This window comes from Heterodontus francisci, chromosome 13 (genome assembly GCF_036365525.1).
Source record: "Heterodontus francisci isolate sHetFra1 chromosome 13, sHetFra1.hap1, whole genome shotgun sequence".
Taxonomy (NCBI): domain Eukaryota; kingdom Metazoa; phylum Chordata; class Chondrichthyes; order Heterodontiformes; family Heterodontidae; genus Heterodontus; species Heterodontus francisci.
Window position 1 is genome coordinate 63,161,968 of NC_090383.1, and position 23,219 is coordinate 63,185,186.

Consider the following 23,219-nt stretch of genomic DNA (forward strand, 5'->3'; position numbering starts at 1 on the left):
GTACTTTAAGAGCCCTCAGCCACTGATCAAAAGCCAGCTGCTTACTTCTTTCAAACTCCAGATAAGTTTGATTAGCTTGCTTCTTGAGGGTTCTAAACTTTTGGCAATAGGCTTTGGGTACTAATTCATATGCACCTAGATAGCATTTTTGGTCAGTTCACAATTTGATTAACTCTCAGCTGGCAATGGGATAAACCTCAGGGGCTTTTCCAGTTAGCTTGCTTTGTAGTAAAAGAGACCAGGTCTCAGCTGGCCATTTTAGCTGCCCTGCCAGTTTCTCAAAGGACACAAAAAATCTTCTACATCTTCCTCATTGAATTTTGGAATTAATTGAGCTAGTTTTAACAATTTTGTACCCAGCCCTGAAATACGTTCCTCCATATTGGCCATACTTCCCCGAGGTTACTCTGTTGCCTCCCTAGTTAACTCAAGCTGCTTCAGCTCTCTCTCTTCACATTCCTTCCAGAATGTTTTGTCTCTCTCTCTCTCCTTTCTCTCTCGTTCCTTCTCCTGTCTTTCTTTTTCTTCACATTTCTGCTGGAATGCTCTCTCTTTCTCTCCACTTTCCTTCTGGAAGGCTCTCTCTTTCTCTCTCTCCTGCCTCTCGCTTTCTATTTCTCTTTCTTCTAATTCAAGTTACCTTAGTTCCAATTGTACCTTTGCTAACAACACCCTGTCAGAGTCTGCTTCTAGCCCTGTTTCTGCTTCTTCAGTTTGAAGGAACAAATGGTTGGCCACTAGCCTTAGGAGTTCAGACTTCCTCGCCTTGCCACATACAGTGATACCACACTGCTCAGCCATTTTTCTCAACTCCTCCATAGACAGTCCTTTTATGTTATCCAAAGTTACTTCACCCTGGCTTGGGGAGCTACTAGCTTCAGTTGCATATGTTAGTATTCAAGCACACACAATCACAAGAAAACCTGGATTGAAATCTTGCTCTTTTTTGATTGAGAATAATTTGACTTCCCACTTCCAATTTCTCTTGTTTGTCTGTGGGTCAACTCCAGATGCTAGCACCCAAATTTCTGTTATGATCAGGTGAGAAAGATGTCTAGGGGTCCCTTTCAGCCTTCACCTGGTCTTTCCATAACGGGGTTTAATTTTAAACACACTCTGTTTTTAGCTCCCCCTTGGTGAATCCTTCTTCACTGCTTTCCAATTATAAGGCAAAGAAACCAGCACAAACAGGCTTTCTTGGGTTTAAAGAAGAAAAGTTGACATTTATTAAACTTAAACTCTAATTCGGTTAACGCCGACGGATACACGACGCGCCCACACTAACATGAATACGCAATACACACATGCAAATAGAGACAGAAAAGAGAAGAAAAATAAAGTGGAAAAGTTTGAGGCAGTATTTATTTAGAGATACAGCACTGAAACAGGCCCTTCGGCCCACCGAGTCCGTGCCGACCATCAACCACCCATTTATACTAATCCTACATTAATCCCATATTCCTACCACATCCCCACCTTTCCTCAATTCCCCTACCACCTACCTATACTAGGAGCAATTTATAATGGCATACAATATAACATGCAAGTCTTTGGCTGTGGGAGGAAACCGGAGCACCCGGCGAAAACCCACACGGTCACAGGGAGAACTTGCAAACTCCGCACAGGCAGCACCCAGAATTGAACCCGGGTCGCTGGAGCTGTGAGGCTGCGGTGCTAACCATTGCGCCACTGTGCCGCCTGAAGAGTTTTTGTTATGGTTCTTCAAGCTCACTGTAGTGTCCTTGATTGGAGGTAGATCTTGCTTTTCGTTGTGGTCCAATATTCTTCTTAAACCTTGTTTGCTGTAGGAGACTTTTCTCTCTTGGGGTTCATGTGTCTTCAGTGGTTTTGGAGTTCCATGAGAAAGAGAGGGAGAGCCAGACAGGAGAGGTCTTCTTCAGTCCAGGAGCATACAGCAGTCTCTCTATTCAAAACTCTTTGTACAATTCAGAAGCAGGCTAGGGACGTGAACAGCTTGTCTGACCACGTTTGTTTGTGGATTCGGCCATCCCAGCAGTCATCCTAAAATTTGAGCTCCCTCACTTTCAATGTCTGGTGCTCAAAGTCCACAAGCACTGTCTGTTACTTTGCAAATGCCTTTCCAGCCAAGGGCCTGGTAATTTTTTTTTAAACAAGTCCTTTCTTCACTTCAGCAACAGTTTTCAAATCAATGTTCATATGACAAAGTTAATATGCCTCATTCTTGGTAGGTTGTAGGGTGGGGGGGTCCGCATAACAACTGACAGACTGGGCTGACATTACCAATCTGATTCTGGGTCGTTGAGGTATTGGATTCACTTTTCAATTCCACTGTAAGATACTTGAATTGAGCTGCTTGTTTTGGTTCTTATAGTCTGACAGTACAACATACTGTAAAATATATTCACTGTCCTTAAGTCACATTCCATTATGCTTAAGTGTGACCATTCAGCACAGTTATGTTGATTAGAAACTGGATCAAGATCATCCAAGTTCACTTCAACTGGTAACCATAACTACCAAAAAGCTGAACAATAAACGTTTCCCTTCATTAAAAAAAATTAGAGGATATATTACATTTGTCAAGATGTGCTGTACATGATTGTAGGGATCCATTACAACGTGTAGGTTCTGATACCACATGGAAAGTATAAAAATGGGTTCCTTCAACTAGCACAAAGATTAAAAGCTAATACGTGTTATAATATACAAAAAATACAGCCTGACACAAAAAGGTCTGTTTCTAGAATACATATTTAAAGAGAACAATAATTCACCACAGATAAATTCCTCATGTAATCTATCAGGATCCTGTTAGTGTTGAAATAACTGCACTAGAACTTATGGGGGAGGAGTTTTTTTAGATTCAGAGCAGTAAAAAAAAGTATCTCAATCCAGAACTGCTCCTCTTAATTTTGAGCACTTCTCCAGGTTTTAAACCAAGCTTTTCAGAGGAGTATTTGACACTGCTTTGGTCTTTAAAACTTGTTAAAATGAAATCATCTCAGCCCATTACAAGTTCCTCTTCTTTTAACTGATCTCAGAGCAGCATTATGTGAAACTGGTAAAACAACAGCCTAGCCTACCAGAAAGAGAGAGAGACAGCAAGAAAAGTAGCAGACAACTTGGTATGGATTTTTTAACTAAATATTAGAACACTTAAAAGTACGATTGATTATAAATACAGATAAATCTGTGGCTACAAAAGCTTATTTAAAAATAATTATCATCAATTGTCTTCCCTAAATGCACTAATGGACAGGCTCATCCTGTTCTTACCAGACATTTATATGTACACTTTGCAGTACGAGCCACAGCATAACAATCAGGTGCAATTTTTTTCTCCTTCCCCAAACCAATGATTCCCATTATTTCATCCCCATTCCTGCCTAACTCAGCACAAGGACCTTCTTGGTCTGTGTGGCTCACTTCCATACATAGCAGTGCATTTCCTAACTGACTCATTAGGGTGCTCACTTCACGTATAATTATCCATCTCAAGTCACATACATTTAAGGACTACTTTTATCTCTGCAGGTACATGAAGAAAGAAATTGACTCATAATAATGAAAAGGTTAAAGGGGTCATTTCCTCCCCTACCACAGAATGGGCATAATATTTTTTTAAAATTGCTAAATCTGTAAGTAAGTGAGCAACTACTTCCATTGTTATGACCAGGTGAGAAAGGTGTCTAGGGGCCCCTCTCAGCCTTCACCTGGTCTTACCGTAACAGGGTTTAATTTTAAACACACTGTGATTTTAGCTCCCTCTTGGTGAATCCTTGTTCACTGCTTGTCAATAATAAGGCAAAGAAACCAGCACAAACAGGCTTTCTTAGGTTTAAAGAAGAAAATTTGAAATTTATTAATCTTAAACTTAAAATCTAATTCAGTAACGCCTATGGATACACGACGTACCAACGCTAGCGTACATACGCAACACACACATACAAATAGAGACAGAAAAGAGAAGAAAAATAAAATAGAAAAGTTTGAGGCAATATCTGAAGAGTTTATGTTATGGCTCTTCGAGCTCACTGTAGAGTCCTTGATTGTAGGTAGATCTTGCTTTTCGTTGGAGCCTTCTTCTTATACCTTGGTCGCTGTAGGAGACTTTTCTCTCTTGGGTTCATGTGCCTTCAGTGGATTCAGGGGCTTGTGTTTTTTTTTTATTCATTCATGGGATGTGAGCATCGCTGGCTAGGCCAGCATTTATTGCCCATGCCTAATTGACCTTGAGAATGTGTTGGTGAGCTGCCTTCTCGAACCACAGTGCTATTAGGAAGGGAGTTCCAGGATTTTGACCCACTGACAGTGAATGAATGGCGATATAGTTCCAAGTCAGGATAATGTGTGACTTGGAGGGGAACTCGCAGGTGGTGGTGGTCCCATGCATTTGCTGCCCTTGTCCTTCGAGTTGGCAGAGGTCGTGGGCAGTGCATCTTGTAGATCGTACACACTGCTGCCACTGTGCGTCGGTGGTGGAGGGAATGAATGTTTGTGAATGGTGTGCCAATCAAGTAGGCTGCTTCATCCTGGATGGTGTCGAGCTTCTTGAGTGTTATTTGTGCTGCAGCCATCCAGGCAAGTGGAGAGTATTCCATCACACTCCTGAATTATGCCTTGTAGATGTAGTCAGGCTTTGGGGAGTCAGAAGGTGAGTTAATTGCTGCAGGATTACTAGCCTCTGACCTGCTCTTATAGCCACAGTAATTGCATGGCTGCTCCAGTTCAGTTTCTGGTCAATTGTAACCCCTAAGATGTTGATAGTGGGGGATTCAGTGATCATAATGCATTGAATGTCAAGGGGAGATGGTTAGATTCTCTCTTGTTGGAGATGGTCATTGCCTGGCACTTGTGTGTCATGACAAAGATATGGGAGCAGACAAGAGACATCTTTTCAGTCCAGGAACAAACAGACACTCTCAGTTCAAACTCTTTGTACAATTCAGAAAATCCCAGGTTGCCAAGCAGGTTAGTCATGTGATGAACTGGTCTGACCACGCCTTGTATTGTATCACCTTAGTAATCTCTGGAATGCTCCTGTTACACATAATACCTGGTGATCAAGGGCCATTGTGGGTTGAATGTGTCAGGGCATGCTCCTTTGTCCTTCCAATCACCGTCTGTTAATATGCAAATGTTTTTTCCAGCCACAGCTGATCTGTTTAACATCCTTTCTTCACTCCAGTAACAGTTTAAAATCAATGTTCATGACAAAATTAACGTGCCTCATTCTTGATAGCTGGGGCCCTAGCATGACACCATAATAAATAATTCCTGAAAATTATTGCAAAGTGTTACCTGAATACTGCTCTAGGATAGTCTGGCTCAGACTGTCCATCATAAATATGCCCCATAAATTCTGAAAAATCCTTATTAATACTGGGATTTCTTTGGTGGTGCAGCCCAAAAACACAATGCCACTAATGGGACAGAGACTGGGATTAAATGTGCATTTGAACATCATCTTAAATGGGACAGAATCCTCCTCTAAATCCTCTTAGGTTCACTACTTGTTAGGCATAGCACTAACTGATCTCATTACATTTCAGAAAACATCTTTTGGAAACAAACACAATGCTAACAGGAATAAAGAGCTGTGTTTTTAAGCTCCGATGGGAGTGGGCATGGAGGCAGGCGGGTGCGGAATTCACCCCCAGGCCATTTTCCCAGAGGCGGGATGGGGTGTGCAACAGGGCTACCCAACTGCTGTTTTCCAGTCAGCCTGCAGATCTCCAGAGGTATCAGGGAACAGTGTAGCTGCCTGGAGGCCACCTCCTGACATCAGACTAGGGAGTCAGCACTCCAGGCAGGCTTAATGACACTCCCTGCCTGCCTTGTTTCAACTCCATCTTGGGGCGCCCTCTCTCTCTCTCTCACTTACCAAGGCCAGCTTCTGCTCTTTCTGAGCTGGAGGGCCTCCGATTGGCCCTCCAGCTTCGAAAGACTGCCTGCCATACTTAACTGGACAGTAAGGCAGCCCTTTGGCCACTCATTGGCCAATTAAGGGAAAATCACAGCTGAGTGACTGTTCCCCACACAGTGCGTGCTTCTGGCCCTCATTTGAGCCTGAAGTTGGAGTCCTGAAGCCTGCAGCAAAAATCCTACCCAAAGTGTTTAGTACATAGGTGCCTGTACCTCTCCGGAGTTTATTCACCCAAGGACCTTATCATGGATCTTTACAAAGTCTCTTGAGACGAATAAACCCTTTACAAATAAAGAAAACATGTTCCCCTGTCTCTTCTCTTCAGTACCAGAAAGTTTCTTAGCACAGCATCAGACAGGTAAGATTAAAGTCACATTTGTAAATGAGAATAAAACATGGCACAAGTCGGGAATATCAATAGCTAGATTTTCCTCCAGACTCACTCTTGGTAATTTATTCCAAGTTGCATGATTAATACTATCAAGAGTTTAGACGAGATACTTCTTAATGAACTGCCAGTTTTACTGAGATTCCAAATCTCACCTCATTTCCTGTGTGTGTCTACCAGTATCTGGTATTTCAAAGTTATTTCTGAAGCTACATCTATTAATACTCCTTGTAAAGAATATGATCTATTCAAATTGAATTACTTTCACTCAGAAACATTCTTCATAATCAGAATATTAATAATATTGTGATCACATCACTTATACAAAGATACAAGTATCAGCAGAACATGAAATATCAGTTATGCCCTCGAGGTATTCAGCAGTATTTCCACATTATGTCCTGCAAGTCTCACGAAATCATGTGCTTTAAACCAGCTGTTGATTAAAAGCACATGATTTTATGATGCTTGCCGGTGTTGAAATAATGTTCTCTTTTTAAACTGCGCAGCTGTCCATGAAACATTTTTGTCAGAGCTATCAACTTGGGTAGGGAATGTAAACTGGGCGATACCGGATTAGCTGCCAGTTATATACCTCACCTGATTTTCTTGTCATTGAATAAGGGAAAGAAAAATCAAGTAGGATGTACAACAGGCAGCCAATCCAATATCGCCTGTCTTACATTGCCACCAAAGTTTAAAGTTCTGTCCTATAGATCATCCAAGCTCACTTCACCTGGTAAGCATAACTAGCAGAAACCACAGTATCTGTAAAAATGAACATTTTTTTAAAAATAGAAGTCATTGGGCCTGCACCTGTAGCAGCTCTTTGTCTCCTTGTCCTTTCCACTCTGCTTAAGGACAGAGTGTTTCCCATGTACTGCAATGAGGAAAATTAGCCCTTGGAGCTCTTATCAGACAAACTTCTACAATTCACTTTGGATTTTTGTATAATGAATTGGAAACAGCAGTAGACACAATTGCTGATGGAAACATCTTATTGTATTATTGGTTGTGCCACTACATACTTGAGTTACAAACCTTGTAAAATACTTTATTAGGAATTAGTGTGTTTTTTGGGGGTTTTTTTTGCTATTTGAGCCCTTCACGTCCTTTCCTCACAGTGCTTGCTCATGTATGATACAATTCCAAAGGTGAGCACCAAGGAGCCTTTTTTCATGTTTGAGCCTATACAGTGTCATGAGACTACTCAGTTCTGGAAATTATCAAAGCTGATGTATACACACACACACACACATACTGACACAGAAATTACTCGGTAAGTATCAGGAGTGGGAGCCCTAGCTGATTTTTCCCTTCCCTAATTCAAAACTATCAGGTTGATAACTTCTCTACTGTCACAGCACTGAACAATAATCAGCCCTGGAACCTTGATAAAACTCTTAATAATGAAACAAACACAGCCAATTAAAAAAAAGCATAATATCTTGGTAAACTGCACACAACTTTCAAAATATACAAATTATCTACCACACATATTTTTATCAGAACAATTTAATATAACATAAAACTAAGGAATCATATTAAGGACAAACCAAACTGTACAAGTTGACTACACATTGAATATTGTCAACTTTCAGCTCTGGCAAGGAAGACTTTCAAATTCTATCATTTTAGGCATACTGAATTTACCAGTTTGCAGCTGCTGTCAGCAGAATTGGCAGATACCTAATGGAATACCCTCGACTTGACAAGCCATGCGAGAAAGTGGTAACTGCTGATAGAGAATAGATCAGCGCTCCCCCTACTGGTTTGGTGGAACAGCAATGCAGCGACCAAAGTCATGAACATCGCGACTCAACTAACTACTTGGAAGTTCACGAGGACCTAAAACCTAGGTAGGGAACAACGAGCTGAAAAGTACAAAGAGGCGAGAAACTATGCCTTTACTTGCAATATTACATAAAATTAACAGGCCATTCGCCCCAACAGCCTCCTCCCACCCTACTTCAGCATAACTTTTTATTTATTTCTACCTCATGCTTATTTCGCTTCTCTTTAAATGAATCCATGCTGTTCACTTCAAGTACTTCTTGTTGTAGTGAGTTCCACATTTTAACCACTCTGAGTAAAGAATTTCCTCCCGAATTCCCTATTGGATTTGTTGGTGATTTTCTTGTATTTATGATCAATGGTTCTGGTCTCCTCTACAAGTGGAAACATCCTCTCTACATCTAACCCCTCAATCTTCTCTTTTCTAGAGAAAAGAACCCCAGCTGTTTCAGTCCGTCCTGTTCGGTACAACCTCTCAGTTCTGGTATCAACCTTGTAAATCTTCTGTTCACCTTCTCTACTGCCTCTATATCCTTTCTATAATATGGAGACCAGAACCGTGCATAGTACTCTAAGTGTGGTCTAACTAATGTTGGCACATAAAAAAGACACCAACACCTTAAGAAAGAAAATCCACGCAGATTTTACTTAAGAATGAGTAATTGTCTGAAATGTGGTAAAGTCAGAATCTGCAATAGAGGCATGGAACAATGCAATACTTTGTGTTGCTATACAAAGCTCTTTCTTCATCTGACTGTACTAAACAGGTCTAAAACCATTCTTGGCTGATACAAAATTTCTGCAGGACCAACTAAAATCTCCCCCTGCTACGGGCTTAATGAAAACATACTTTATCACTCATGTATACAGCATGAAATAAGTAAAGAAACATTGTCCAATAGCAACTGAATGCATCTTATCTTTAAATGTATCACTTAGACAATTACTACTTGTTCTCCTTTTTCACACTACAAAGCATAGAAGAAAACAACTAATGATTCCAATTTGCAGGATATAATTCACTAACCTCTTGTTCATTGGCTACAGAGGTGAACTCTATGGTACATAACTGATCAACTTCTAACTTTTTCTACATTGGGTTCTGTAGAAATCAGGTCAATAGTTCAACATTACCACCTTCAATTTAAGTTGAATACTATTGAACTTGTGAACTAATAAAAGTATATGGAAAATGCTGCAGTACTTTTCATGGCTTCACAAATTTTTCTTCCAAATTTTTATGGAGTTATTAAGTGAACTTGAGATGTACAAGAATCAATCTTTCACACAACTTCTTGTGACTCATAAATATAGGGTGTGACATATTCACAGATGCAAATGGCCTTTTATCCACTTGACAGACCAGCATAAAAATTACAAGCATGAATTTTACATCAGTATAATACAATATATTATGTACATCAAATAATATATTTAAACACCAGTTGGAGATAGCAAATCACTTCAATTTGTGACAAGGGCTTGGTATAAATGGACAGCAGTGGTTTTAGCTGAGAATGCAGTGGTTGTTTGGCAAGGATTATCAGGCTGATGTGAAAATGGCATCAGTGTAGTCAATGAAATGGTTCCAGTTCTGATCAACCTCCCTATGGACGGATAAATCATTAAGACCACTAGCAGCCCTTATGCTGACAACCCGAATTTTCCAAAGGCTGCCCAAACTTCTTTTTGTTGAGCTCCATCTTTTCATTATAACACATGCTATGAAGTCTGTTTCCATGTTATTTCCCACATAAAACCCACTTGCCTGGTCGTTTTGTATCCAGCAACAAGACAAACAGTTTTAGCAGCTGCGTAAGAAGTCTTTGTTCCATTTAAAGAAGTGATAATTATCACAGTATAATTTTCCATGCTATTGTTTTTGTGAGCAATACCCTGCTGTGTGTTATTGTGAGGACACATAGTAGGAAGGAGCATTTCCTAAAATAGCCGATTAATGCGGAAACAATAAACCGTTTATGACACATAAACTGTGTCAAGTGTCATAATAAATCAGTGAATATTTACAGTGAGAGGCTGTAACTGCAAAGGCTAGAAACAGATTGAGGCAGTTTCAGTAATGTAGTCGACATATGAAACTGTTTATAACAATGACTACATTTTTAATTACTAAACCTGGTGCACCTGTTGGAAGCAAGAAGCGTTATGGCAAGGAGCAAACAGACCTTACCTAATTCTTCTGTAATTTTTTTCCAACTGAGTTCCTTTTTAACCCTACTCAGATTTCTGGACCCACCGCATGTTTCATGTGCAATGCCACACGGTAGGCTGTGATATAAGCACACAAAATTAAGAGAATTTGTTCCAAAGTATCTAAAATGAAAGGAGGGTTCATAATTTCCTCTCATGGTACTGTTTTTCATTCTGTTTAAAATTTATTTTCAATTCTTTCTTTCAATGCATGCCTCCATAACTTAAGACATTTAAGTTATTTGACCACAATTCCCTTTTTTCCTTCATAGTTAGTAACTAAAATAGCATGCACACAGGAAAGCACTTTGTTCCAAATTCAATGTCTTACAGTATTGCGCCCCAGAAGGAATCCATGTCAGAAAGCGTAGTTTCCATATATTTACAGCCCTGATTCGGCTCTAAATTCCTAATTCCCTGCATAACTAAAGAATAACAAATCATATGAAGAAGTTTAGGAGCGTATGAACATATGAGTTAGGAGTAGGAATAGGCTACTCGACCCCTTGAGCCTGCTCCGCCATTTATTAAGATCATGGCTGATCTGATTGTAGTCTCGACTCCACATTCCCGCCTACCCGCAATAACCTTTCATCCCCTCGCTTATCAATGGATCTATCTACCTCAGCCTTAAAAATATTCAAAGACTCTGCTTCCACTGCCTTTTAAGGAAGAGAGTTCCAAAGACTCACGACCCTCTGAGAGAAAAAAATTCTTTTCATCTCTGTCTTAAAAGGGAAACCCCTTATTTTTAAATAGTGACTCGTAGTTCTAGATTCTCCCACAAGGGGAAACATCCTTTCCACATCCACCCTGTCAAGACCCCTCAGGATCTTATATGTTTCTATCAAGTCGCCTCTTACTCTCCCAAACTCCAGCGGATACAAGCCTAGCCTGTCCAACCTTTCCTCATACGACAACCCTCCCATTCCAGGTATTAGTCTAGTAAACCTTCCCTGAACTGCTTCCAATGCATTTACATTCTTCCTTAAATAAGGAGACCAATACTGTACACAGTACTCCAGATATGGTCTCACCAATGCCCTGTATAACTAAAGAATAACCTCCCTACTTTTGTATTCAATTTCCCTCACAATACATGATAACATTCTATTAGCTTTCCTAATTACTTACTCAACCAGCATACTAATCTTTAGCAATTCATGCACTAGGACACCCAGATCCCTCTGTGACTCAGAGCTCTGCAATCCCTCACCCTTTAGATAATATGCTTATTTTTTATTCTTCCTGCCAAAATGGACAATTTCACATTTTCCTACATTTTACTCCATTTGCCAGATCTTTGCCCACTCATGTAACCTATCTATATCCCTTTGTAGCCTCCTTATATCCTCTTCACAACTTACTTTCCGACCTATCTTTGTGTCATCAGCAAATTTAACAATCATACCTTCAGTTCCTTCATCCAAGTCATTTATATTAATTGTAAAAAGTTGAGGCCCCAGCACAGATCCCTGCAGCACACTGCTCGTTACATCTTGCCAACCAGAAAATGACCCATTTATGCTCACTCTCTGTTTCCTGTTCGCTAGTCAATCTTCTATCCATGTCAATATGTTACCCCCTGCATCATCAGCTTTTAGTTTCTGCAATAACCTTTGATGTGGCACCTTATCAAATGCCTTCTGGAAATCTAAGTACAGTATATCTACCGGTTTCCCTTTATCCACAGCACACATTACTTCTTCAAAGAACTGTGCAATTCCCTATAATTCTGCTGCCAAAGCATCTTAAAAATGACTGTTTGAAAATGTAAAAATCACATCATCTTCTTTTATCTCTGTGAAAAACAATTATGAGCATTCTCACCACATAGTGAATTTATGCACAACCCCCAACCCCCACACTTGAAATCTTTGACCAAGACTTAATCCGTTCTTGGCCTTTCATCCCTCATTCTGTTGGCATTCTTAATGATCCTTAACTGTTTCTGACCTGCTACCTCTAACTCACAGATATGTGCATTCTGCTCTGTGTATCTTTTACCATTAATCCACTAATTACTCACACCTGTCATTCTACTCCCTTTAGAACACAGATCGTTTGCATTCTAATGTCACTCCCTCAGTCAGGAATCTTCAATTTCAGGATTCTCCCAAAACAGATCTACATTCTTTCTAATCTGAATTGCCTTCCAAAATGGATCCTCAAGCTCCTTGATTTGTGGCAGTGGCTTCATCTGGCATAGCAGAACCTGACTTGCAAATTCCTTTAAAAATATGCCATAGAATTATGAACATTTTTATTTGACTGTTCATGAGCAGCTTATGAGTGATCCTCATCCAAAAGATACAAATGGTATTTCCGTTTTTATCATGTATGTTTGTACCACAAGTTTTTTAAAATGATTTTAAATGTGATATTTTCCTGATTCTATTTGTTTTTCAGAATGCTAATGAGGTAGCCTTCTTGCGAGAAAAGGATATGCACACTAGTTTCTTGGAATTCAGCTTTCTTTGGAGCAGGGACTTCAGAGAGCTAGTGTCATGGGAAGAGTGCCAGCAGCAGAGGAGAGAGCAACCTTTTGTCACAGCAACTGTCAGCAAGCAAAAGAAGTGAGTAACTGCAACTAAAATTTTGATGATTACTGACACCGTACATCCAACTGGAATCCCAATCTTTCAAACTTTGTTAAATATTGACATTAATCATCGACCTGAAGACATGAACCTACATATTAGCATGCAGGTGATAGGTCAAAAAAAACTTCACTGGTCTTCAATGCGACATTTTGTGAAGAATTGAATTACAAGAACTTCAACATTGAGTACTGACTCATCAACACTATAATTACCACACTGCATTGGTATTGATTTTATTCAATACAGCATGGTTGTTTTCGAATGTTTATGTTCCTGTTACAGATAGGTGAGAAATTAAGTAACTACTATATCCCAGACTAGTTTTTCTGGACCAGATAGTCATCAATTCAGAGTTACACAGGCATCCATAAACTCAAGGAAAATGTTGAATCCAACATTACCGACAGGAAAGACTTTTCCCTTCTTGAGTGCAACAGATACAGAAAAATCAGGTGGGTTCCTTTACAAGTGTGCGATCCTCCTCCCATCCTAATTTTTCCATATGTGCTGCACCCAGGAGTTTTAAAAGGTCCAGCTACAGGAATAGGAAAACGCAGCCCTTGCTTCTTTACTATTCCATCCCATCTCCACTTTGTCCCTTTCACGTGGAATGATCTGAAAGTGCACCACTTTTTCCCTCTCGCTCTACTTCAAGTCATACCACTTGTCCTTGATGCTTTACATATAGAATCATAGAATAGTTACAGCACAGGAGGCCATTCAGCCTGTCATGTCTGTGCCAGCTGTCTGCAAGAGCAACTCAGCTAGTCCCACTCCCCCACCATTTCACCATAGCCCTGCAAATTTGTTTTCTTCAGATATTATCCAATACCCTTTTGAAAGCCAGTGAAGTCTGTCCAGTAGTATTCAACAAAGTTCATATAAATAAAATCTGCTTTTGGAGAAAAAAATGCAGAAAACTGCTCGATGTTAATGAATAGAGACAAAAATAAAGATCAGTATATCCAATCATAATTACAAGTTGTGGATTGTTAAAATATGTTCTTTTGGTCTAACCTGTAGAATTTAAAGAAACACCACTGTTAGTTTTAATTATACTGCAATGTATATGAAGTCGCTTTTTCTCAATATGGGCTTTATTTTTAAAAAATGTTAAACGTTTTTTCTATTCAAAAGCTGCTCGAGTAGAAATGTTATTCAGATTTATTAACACAGGTAGATTACTTGCTAATTTGTATGCTGGAGATGGGTACAGTTTATTAGACAGTTTCATATGTTACCAGACACCATTTTTGTTTAAAAGAGTCAAGCGTGCCAGAACAGAAACCGAGAGCTGAATTTTTCCAGCTCACTGCCAGCTTCAAAAACGGCGGGCGCGTGCATGGGATTTACTGCGTGGAGCCACCGCGATATTTAGCACGGCGGCTCATTTACATGGCCGAGGCAGACCGCCCCTCTGCTCCCCCTGATGATGTGGGATGGGGCAGGCATTCCATCCCCAGCAACGGCACCCAGCGCCACTGCGCAGGCGACATTTTTAGAGAGCTTCCAACCTTCAGTTTAATTTAAATTTTTAAAGTTACAGGACCTATAAAATTAAAGTGGAGAATTTAATAAACGTTTCAATCCTCTCGCTGACACTTCCCCCCCCCCCCAACAAATGACTAAACAATTTATTAATTGACAACCCCCCAAAAAAAACTTGCATTGCGATCCTGACCTTCCACCACCCACCAAAGTTTATAACCTTTGACCTTGAACCACTTCCCACCATCCCCTCCACCAATCGCAATAGTTTTCCCCGCTTCTCCCCACCGCCGCCACCCTGAAAACTTAACTGCTCCCCCCTCCCAACCAGTGTTCTGCCTCAGATCTTCGAACGCGCGTGAGTTCCGGCAACTGACCGGCAGCAGGCAAGTGGTTAATTCATTAATTATAACATATTAGCATATGTAAATTGCGATGCCGCCGCTAAGCAGCGGGGCAGTCACCACGATGCCCCTCTGCCACCGGTAATATGGGGCATCGAGGCCCGTAGCAGGCCCCTCCCAGAGGTATTCTCCTGGCCCCCCACCGCCATGATCCCCGATGTTGGGGGCCTGGTAAAATTCACCCCCTAATGGTTGGATTGCTGCATCGCTTGCATCCCATTTGATGGAACAGCAAAAATGTTGTTTCTTTCAGTCCATCAAAGACACAGCTTTTTCTTCTCTCTCACATGTCTATTAAACAGATACCACCTCAGACTTTACTAGCTTCACACTTAGTCCTTGTTCATCTATCTGCATTTAGTCCTTGTTCATCTATCAGCATTTTTGGCCCTTCTTCTCTGAGAAATCAAACACCAACATTTTCTCTTTTGTTAAAGCTCCAAGAAACCCTTGTTTTCATCTAACCTATTAACTTTCTGTAAAGCCCAAATCCATCTAAACTTTGAATGCTGTTGTCAAATCTGGGGACCGTTTCCTAACTCTACTAGTCAGGAAGCAAGATAGGACTGTCACATATTAAGTGATCTGTCTCTCACTTTTAAGCCCCAGCCTCTTGCTCTACATTGCAACCTTTTCCGTGTCTTTCTATTTATCAATACTATACATAATGTTAGCCATCCTCCATTGTTTAAAATAAGCAGTAAATACAGCACCCTACATGCTCTTCCTCTTGCTTTATGCAAATCAAGACCATCTCACATTCTCCTACCCTAATTCAGTTTTTCCCACAATTTCAAAACTGTGGAACTACTTACTTCCTTCGGTCTTTCCTTCCTCTTAAATGTCCATGTTTTCAAAGCCCAAGCTTGGTGGCTTAATCACTACTTTCTGTCTTCTCCTTGACTGTTTCAACCTTGATGATGTCCTGCACTATGGGCCTTGGCCCTTCATCCTGTTTTCTTTTCACTTAAGAATGGAAAACAAATAAAGCTAACTAATTCCACTAGGACACTGTTTAGCTTTCAATTTGACAAATCTAGTTTTTGATTTTGATTGTTAACATCTTCTTTCAGGAAGTTACACATTTGCACTAAAACAAACAACAGGTAGCTCCTCCAATATCTCAGTTAAACCAGTGAGTAGCTAAGCCTTAGGACGAGCTAGGTGCAATCAGGTTAGCTAGTTTTAACCAGGGTGTCGATATGGTACTAGAATTGGCCTCAGTACCCCTGCATTGTAGGTGAAAATCAGCTAGGATTCTTGACTATGGTCATCAGTGACACCTGCTAGAAATATGTCTGTGTAGATATCAGGTGAGGGCAGGTTCGATCTCACCGGTGATGCACTCGATAATAAAATATTCTTCTATCACAGTATAGGCTCAAACATGATGAATAGCTGACTTGCCTATAAAATTATGCCCCAGTCAGAAGGCAAAGAGGAGGGGAGAAAAGGAGAAAAACAAAACAAAGTGAAGGAAATACTCACTTCACTGGGAAATCCAGTTCAGAGGTTATTAAAAATAACAGGAACTGGGTAACTGGCCAAACAGCATAGAAAGGAAACTTGCTTGTAAATATTGAAAATAATAACTGCTATAAAATAGTGTAACTTAAAAAAAGATGAAGAGAAAAGTAGTCCTCTGGCACACCTCCTCTGATAGTTCAGTGATTAATGCAATAAACAATGTGGTATTGAACCATCAAGAGTTACCTTATTTCTATCAGGTGACAGTAATGACAGTACAATTGGACTCATTACTCTTGGGTAAGGGAGAGTAAAAAATTATTCACCCAAGGTTCACACTCCTGATCACTGTGCAGTGATCGCTCCTGTAAAGTGCATGTGAGTGGCCTTCAAGTAATAACATATTCAGACTTAGTGAAGATGCCACACTTTAGAATAGCCTATCAATAGTCGTTGCCCAGGCTTACACATGCTGAATGGACACATGGCTCACAACAGCCATGGAAACATATCCCTACAACAATCAAGGCCTTTTTTAAGAACAGATAACTGGGGCAGAAAGATCATGAAGGATTTAGCCTCAGTTAAAAACCTTTGGTATGGGCATTAAAATAAAAGCGTAATGAATGTTTATAAGACTTAAAAATCATAAAAAAGCAAAGAATTAAAAAAGTACTAAAGGTCAGGAGAATTCAGAGAATTAGACTTAATGAGAATAACTGCAGTCAACACACCACCATGCTGATTATCAGATAAGGACGTTTACTTACATTTAACACTGGACAGATATATTTTTGGAGATTCTGTTAGTACTGAACAATGTGATACAGTATTTAGACAACCATTGACCATTTATACAGACAAAGCTCATCAATACAAACTCAAGAAGACACACCAGTTAGTTCTGAAATGGAACCCATCTATGAATATTGTGCCAGGATGTCCGTTAGCAGCTCCTCTTACGCCTAAAGGTTTACTGTACCTGTGCTTCTACCTAGCTTGGAGGCCACAGAGTAGATGCAAATTATTATTTTCACAAAAATACGAGTGCTTTTTTACTCAACCATGATCTCCCTCAATAAAATACAGTGAAATAAAAATGGACAGGCATATGGAGTATTTACTTCCTTTTACTCTTTGTACACTTGCAAAAATTATGTGTCACTGCTAAGATTATATTTACACAAGGCCAGTATGATGAAAACATTGTCTATAAGTTTGCATTAACAAAGTTTGTCTGTAGCTTATGAGAAGAACACCAATTAAAAAGGTCACAAAATCTAAGCATTGAAGCAAAAGGAACAAGAAGTTTCCACAAGAATATCTGTTGTCCTGCATTGTTCTAAAAACCTCAGAAGTTTAAAAGGTAATATTCATCAAGTTGTCAAAGTGGGAAGTAGGGGTTCCAGCTTTACAAATTACATCAATAAAACCTGGCATTTGTATGCTCACGTTTATCGTGATCAATCACTTGTCACAGTAAACAGGAGATGGTAAACTCAGTTTCATTCCTGAAGTAGGAATCATTTCTGGATATGTTTGCATTGTTTCCAGGTGCATTTTTTAATCAGTATTTGTGATTCTCACGGTATATGTATTTTTTAAAGTTAAGAAACAAAAGCAAAACTATTAGAACTTGAAACTAAATTAAAAACCATATCATTTTTTTCTGCTGAACAAAGAAGGTACTTGCCCCCAACTTAATTACAAGCTTTATTCTCACAGCAGGTTTCAGGACCTGTTAACAAGGAGACAAGTGCTTAGATTTAATAGTGCTCTCCCCATGAATATAGAGCATTTCCAGTAATTCACCACGTTAAAACTTCTGAACTCACAATAATTTAAAAAGTAATTCTGAGCCCCTTCCCAACTATAAATGAGAGCTTTTCTTTCTTAAACGGAGGGAAGATGAGGAGAATGTTTTTTTTATGCAGCAAGCTATGATGAACTGGAATGCACTGCCTAAGAATGTGCAAAAGCAGATTCAATAACTGTCCAAAGGGACGTGTATAAGTGAAAAAAAATTTAAAAACTGAAGGGCTACAGAGAAGGAGCAGGGGAGTGGGACTACTTGGATAGCTCTCTCAAAGCACTGGCATAGACACGATAGGCCAAATGGTCTGTACTGTGCTGTAGGATTCTATGATTCTACATTGTGAATTCTTCCAGCCTGAGCTTTGTCCCAGTGATATCCATTCATTACACATAGCTCTTCACCTGGTTGATTTGCAGTTTCCAACTCTCAGTTCTCTATGTGGATTCTGTTCCACTTACGTCTTGCTATAAAAGCAGTACTAGTCAGGCCTATCATCCCACAGCCTTCATAACAATGGTCAGTGCAGCCTTGAGTGACTCTCCCTTTACACATCTGTGATTTGGGCTTAAAGACCATGCTGCCTCCAAGCAGATACCAGTTTGGATTGCAAAGTAATTCCCTAGTCTTTCCACTGATTATTGCATTCACTGTTTGATTCCCATTTGATTTATTATGGGCATTCCACATCCATAACTGGAGAAATCAATTTAATTGTTTTGTACTTAATAAGGAATTGAAAATGTTTTTGCTATTGCACACTGAGTTAGCATCAAGACAAATCACTTACAGTGTGGATTACATACAGAGTAAAGATTCTACAATAATACTCCCAACAACATGCCTTAATCCTGACTTCAGACAAGCACACAATTGTAGCTTTGCTTAGAAATATGATAAATTAATTTTAAAATATAGACAATTTCATGCTGTGGACTCACACCTATTTGGAATGAACTGAAACTGACCAAATCCATTTCACTTGGAAGTCTTACAGCTGTTATAGTTTGGGCTGGATTCAGACCAAGATCTCAGAAATAAGAGGGCAATATTGATACTGAGTCTGCTATCCAATCTAACGTTAAACACTGGCATATTGAAATCCAAAAATACTCAAGATCCTGTTTCAGGTGTTAAATTTTAGTGACTTGGAACTAAATCAACAATCAAGGCTTGGCTCCTGAAAACAGCATGAATTTCATTGAAGCCAAAATTGGCAATGATTCCACCTGAGCAGTCACAAAATTCTTGACCTGAAACCTCTCTGACTGCTTTGTGATCAGGATCTTCCAATTGTACACTGGCATTAAACTTTGTAGTTCCTTTAATTCCTTCCCTCAAGATCAGTCACACAAACAATGACTGTAACAGAAACAAATGTTCTGGAAAATTACAGATAATTATTATACCTTATGTTAGATTAATTAACAAAATGAAAAACATATATCAGTGAAACCTGGGTATTACCTTTTAAAAAATCAATGGTACATCATTCAGCATGAAATACAGAGCTTGTTTTAGAGCCTTAATACTACACAAGTACATTCATTAAATTTCACTTGCCTGATCCATATGCTAGATACTGTTAAAATTTTAGAGTTTCCCCATTAATTCCAGTTAACTATGAAATCCAGCTTAAGTCAAAGTTTATAAATGCATTTACAACTAAAAACAATTTTATATAACAATATGTACAATTGAATAAGGCTCAAATATGAAACTCAGATATTTGTGTCAATATGATGGGGGTTTGTTTTATATATTTTATGCAAAAAGGCACAAACCAATTCAAGGAATAAAATCTATTTTCCTAAATCATCTGCAATTCAACTAATTGCAAATAATCTAATAAGTAGCTTTCATTATTACAAAAGCAATATAAAGTCTGTAATCCTAATGGACTTTAATTATATACACAGCACCAAAGGCCTAAAAACCCACCATTAGGGTCATACTTAGATATTTCTACTGAAGACAGCCTGTATACTATCTGCCTAATATGTTGATATGGAAAAGATTTTAACTGCATTTTATCAGACAAATGGGTACATAGATACATTTACACAATGTATACCCTGTCAGACTGATATACTGTGCCACACATGAGGGGCATCAATTTATCGTGCAATGGAAATTATTCCTCTAGGTGGAGAATAAATGGTTATCATTCATTAAATAACCTGTGAAGCTGAATTTTAAATAGGAATCTCAAAACTTCACAAACAAAAAGCACTACTCTTCTGTGGGTTTAGCTGCTATCTGAAAACATATTTAGCATTTTTGGTCTAAAGTAAGAAATGTGTTTTCTTAATATATTATAATATAAATGCATTGATTTCATGCATAAATTGTAGTGTTACAGTAAAAGACCTGCAAATTGGTCTGCTGGCTAATTTTAAAATTAACAATTTGTAGGTATTACAATACCTTAAAAGATAGGTATGATGCACAAGCAAACGAGCATGCATCAGTAAGTTTCATGTCATTATTGAACACATGCGTTATTGTTGCATGTGGTCAGACAACGCATTCTAGTGATGCACTGAAATCTATGCATTAAACCCAAACGTAATTCAGATATTGTGGCTATGTGCTTGTAGTCTCTGCAAAAACACCTGTGGTTTCAGTAGGTCTACCAACCCACCATTCATCCCATTGTACACACTTCTGTGATGAGGCGAAAGCTCGTCTGCTGCTGCTGCCGATGGTCTCCGTAGAGTTCCGTCCCTGCTGCTGCTGCTGCTGCCACCGCCCAGGTGTTTAAGATGCTCAGGACTGCCACCGTAATGTTGTTTAAGGCGCTCGGGGCTGCCACCTCTGTGCTGCTGCAGATGCTCCGGAGTCGGAGTGCCAATCATCATGTGCTTTTGATGCTCGGGGCTTGAGCTGATCATGTGCTTCTGGAGATGCTCGGGGCTCCCGCTCATGTGCTTTGGCAGAAGCTCGGGGCTGCCAGTGCTGAGGATGTGCTTCTGATGCTCGGGGCTGCCCCCTCGGTGCTTTTGGAGATGCTCGGGGCTGCCCCCACTAGCAGCCCGGTGTTTCTGGACATGTTCGGGGCTCCCTCCTGCTAAGTGTTTGTGATGGTCGGGACTGTCTGTGCTCCCTGTGCTGGAGGTGCTGCTCCCATCCCCAACGTCCCTCAAACCACTTGTGGCGTTCAGGTGGAGCAGGCTGGACTGACTGTCTATGGAGCTCCGGCTACCGGCGCCAGCGCTCTTGTCCTCGTCCAGCATCAGGCACATCTCCTTCAGCTCCAAGTTCTCCTTCACCACCTCATCCTGCCTCACCTCCAGCTCCTTCATTTTCTGCAAGTACAAGGCAACTTCTTTGCGCATCACTCCCGCAGTGTACCTGCCCAGCCGCTGCCATTCCCGGGACACCTTCTTCCCTTTCTGCCTGTCGTCGTCCAGGAAGCAGCAGAGGTCTCGGAGCTCCTGGTTGTCCTCCTGCAGCTTCTGGTTCACCTCTTTGAGCCCCCGGATCTCGGTCAGATGCACCTGCAGCCGCCGGTTCACCTCTTTGATCAGGTTACTGTGATCGATCATGACCGTCATCTTCTCGGCATCCGATCTCCGGAGTCTCCTCACCAGCTCCTCCTTGCTCCACTTCATCAGCTCTTCGTCCGCGATTTTAGACAGCTCCTCCCTCGAGCCTTCCGCGTTTTTAGTCATTTTTTTTAAAAAAAAAGAACAATCACAGTAAAAAAACAGAATTAAACAAGACTTTTTTTTCTAATTATTCCTTCTGCCGGTTACTGTGGAGCACCGTTCAGGTTTTTGTGTGTCTTTCAGCAGTGGCAGTCCTTGCCCATTTGAGAAGCCCTGGTCGAGGTGTCGATGTGCTGCCCGCTAACAGCAGCTTCTCTGCGGAGCGGATCAGCCTCTCCCGCAGCCGCAGCCCCGACGCGAATGCCCGCGCTCTCTCCGAAGGGCGCCCGGCAAGATTACTGCGCATGCCCGCCAGTGCTGCGCGCAAGGCAGCCTGGTATTTGTAGTCTTTCCATCAGATCAGCCTGCAGTAACAATTCTTCTCCCAAACTTCTCTGTGAAAGCTCCAGCATTCGAACGATTTTAATTCATCTGTCCCAAACGACCAATTCCCCCACCCCCCCCCCCCCGCATTGCTGCCAGGATTTCCACTTCCACCCATCATAAAAATCGATTTCAAGTATTGATCACTCTCTGCTTGAAAAGAACCTCCTGCTATCAGTCTTAAAATTATCTTTCAGTACTTTAAACCTGTGTCTGTTGTCCTACTCCAACTGTTCAAAATTGTATTGTGGATTCACGTTTCCCATACTTTTATACCTCTTTATGATTGCCTCTCAGATCCCCTCCTTTCAGAACAGGGAAGCCCATGTTTCTCCATTCTTTTCTCATAACTTAAATTCCTGAGATGAAGGACCAACCTCATCTCATGGCTTTTCTCTGCAGTGCCTCCAGCGCTTGTTTTTTTTCTTGGTGGCCCCAACTCTCTTTCAACTTCATCCTTAGCTATTTCAACACCATTCATGAAGAATGCACAGTGGCCATTTTTCCTGTTAATGTTTAGTACTTTACCTCTGTCATTGTTTGGCCATTCACAAATTTTGTTTGGTTCATCTAGTTGTTATTTGTGGAATCTCACAGTGTTCAATACTGATTTCTTTGTATTGCCACAATCCGTCATAGACTACATTCTCCATTCCACTCAGCATACCTTAACTGTGACTTTCCATAGGATTCTGGTTCATCGTGTCTTTGAAGTGCTTCCACAAGCCAGCACCGATTGTTTTTCTGTCTTTAGCTGGGAGTATACTGCAGTCCTAGAGATAAGTTAGATGATATTATATCAAGTGTCTTGGCTAATACAATGTGTACCTTTAACAACACCGCCTCTGTTCTGCTCTGGACAGTGTGTTACAGGTGGGAAACATGTCCTGCTATTTGAAGTTAAAAATACCATGGCGAATCGCATATGGAATTTCTCTATTAACTGATGTACTTACAATGAGGCATCCATGTTTCACAGCTCTTGAGTAGGGACATCAGTATAACAATATGAATATTTAAGTTTTGAAACAATCCTATTGATAGTATCAAAAATTATATTGATTAATGACTGTGATAATCACCACAACAGAATTACAGTGTCCATTGAG

The 23,219-nt window shown here is 40.3% G+C and overlaps 1 protein-coding gene across 1 annotated transcript in view; it reads right to left on the reverse strand.

The window, feature by feature from the left end:
• ccdc85a (coiled-coil domain containing 85A) overlaps nucleotides 1-21,874 on the reverse strand; it is an 873,452-nt gene extending 851,578 nt beyond the window's left edge. The window contains exon 1 of the mRNA XM_068044891.1: nucleotides 20,721-21,874. Coding sequence (XP_067900992.1) covers nucleotides 20,721-21,750 — 1,030 coding nt within the window. The 5' untranslated portion in view covers nucleotides 21,751-21,874. The remainder of the gene's footprint in view (nucleotides 1-20,720) is intronic.
• Nucleotides 21,875-23,219: the final 1,345 nt, after the last annotated feature.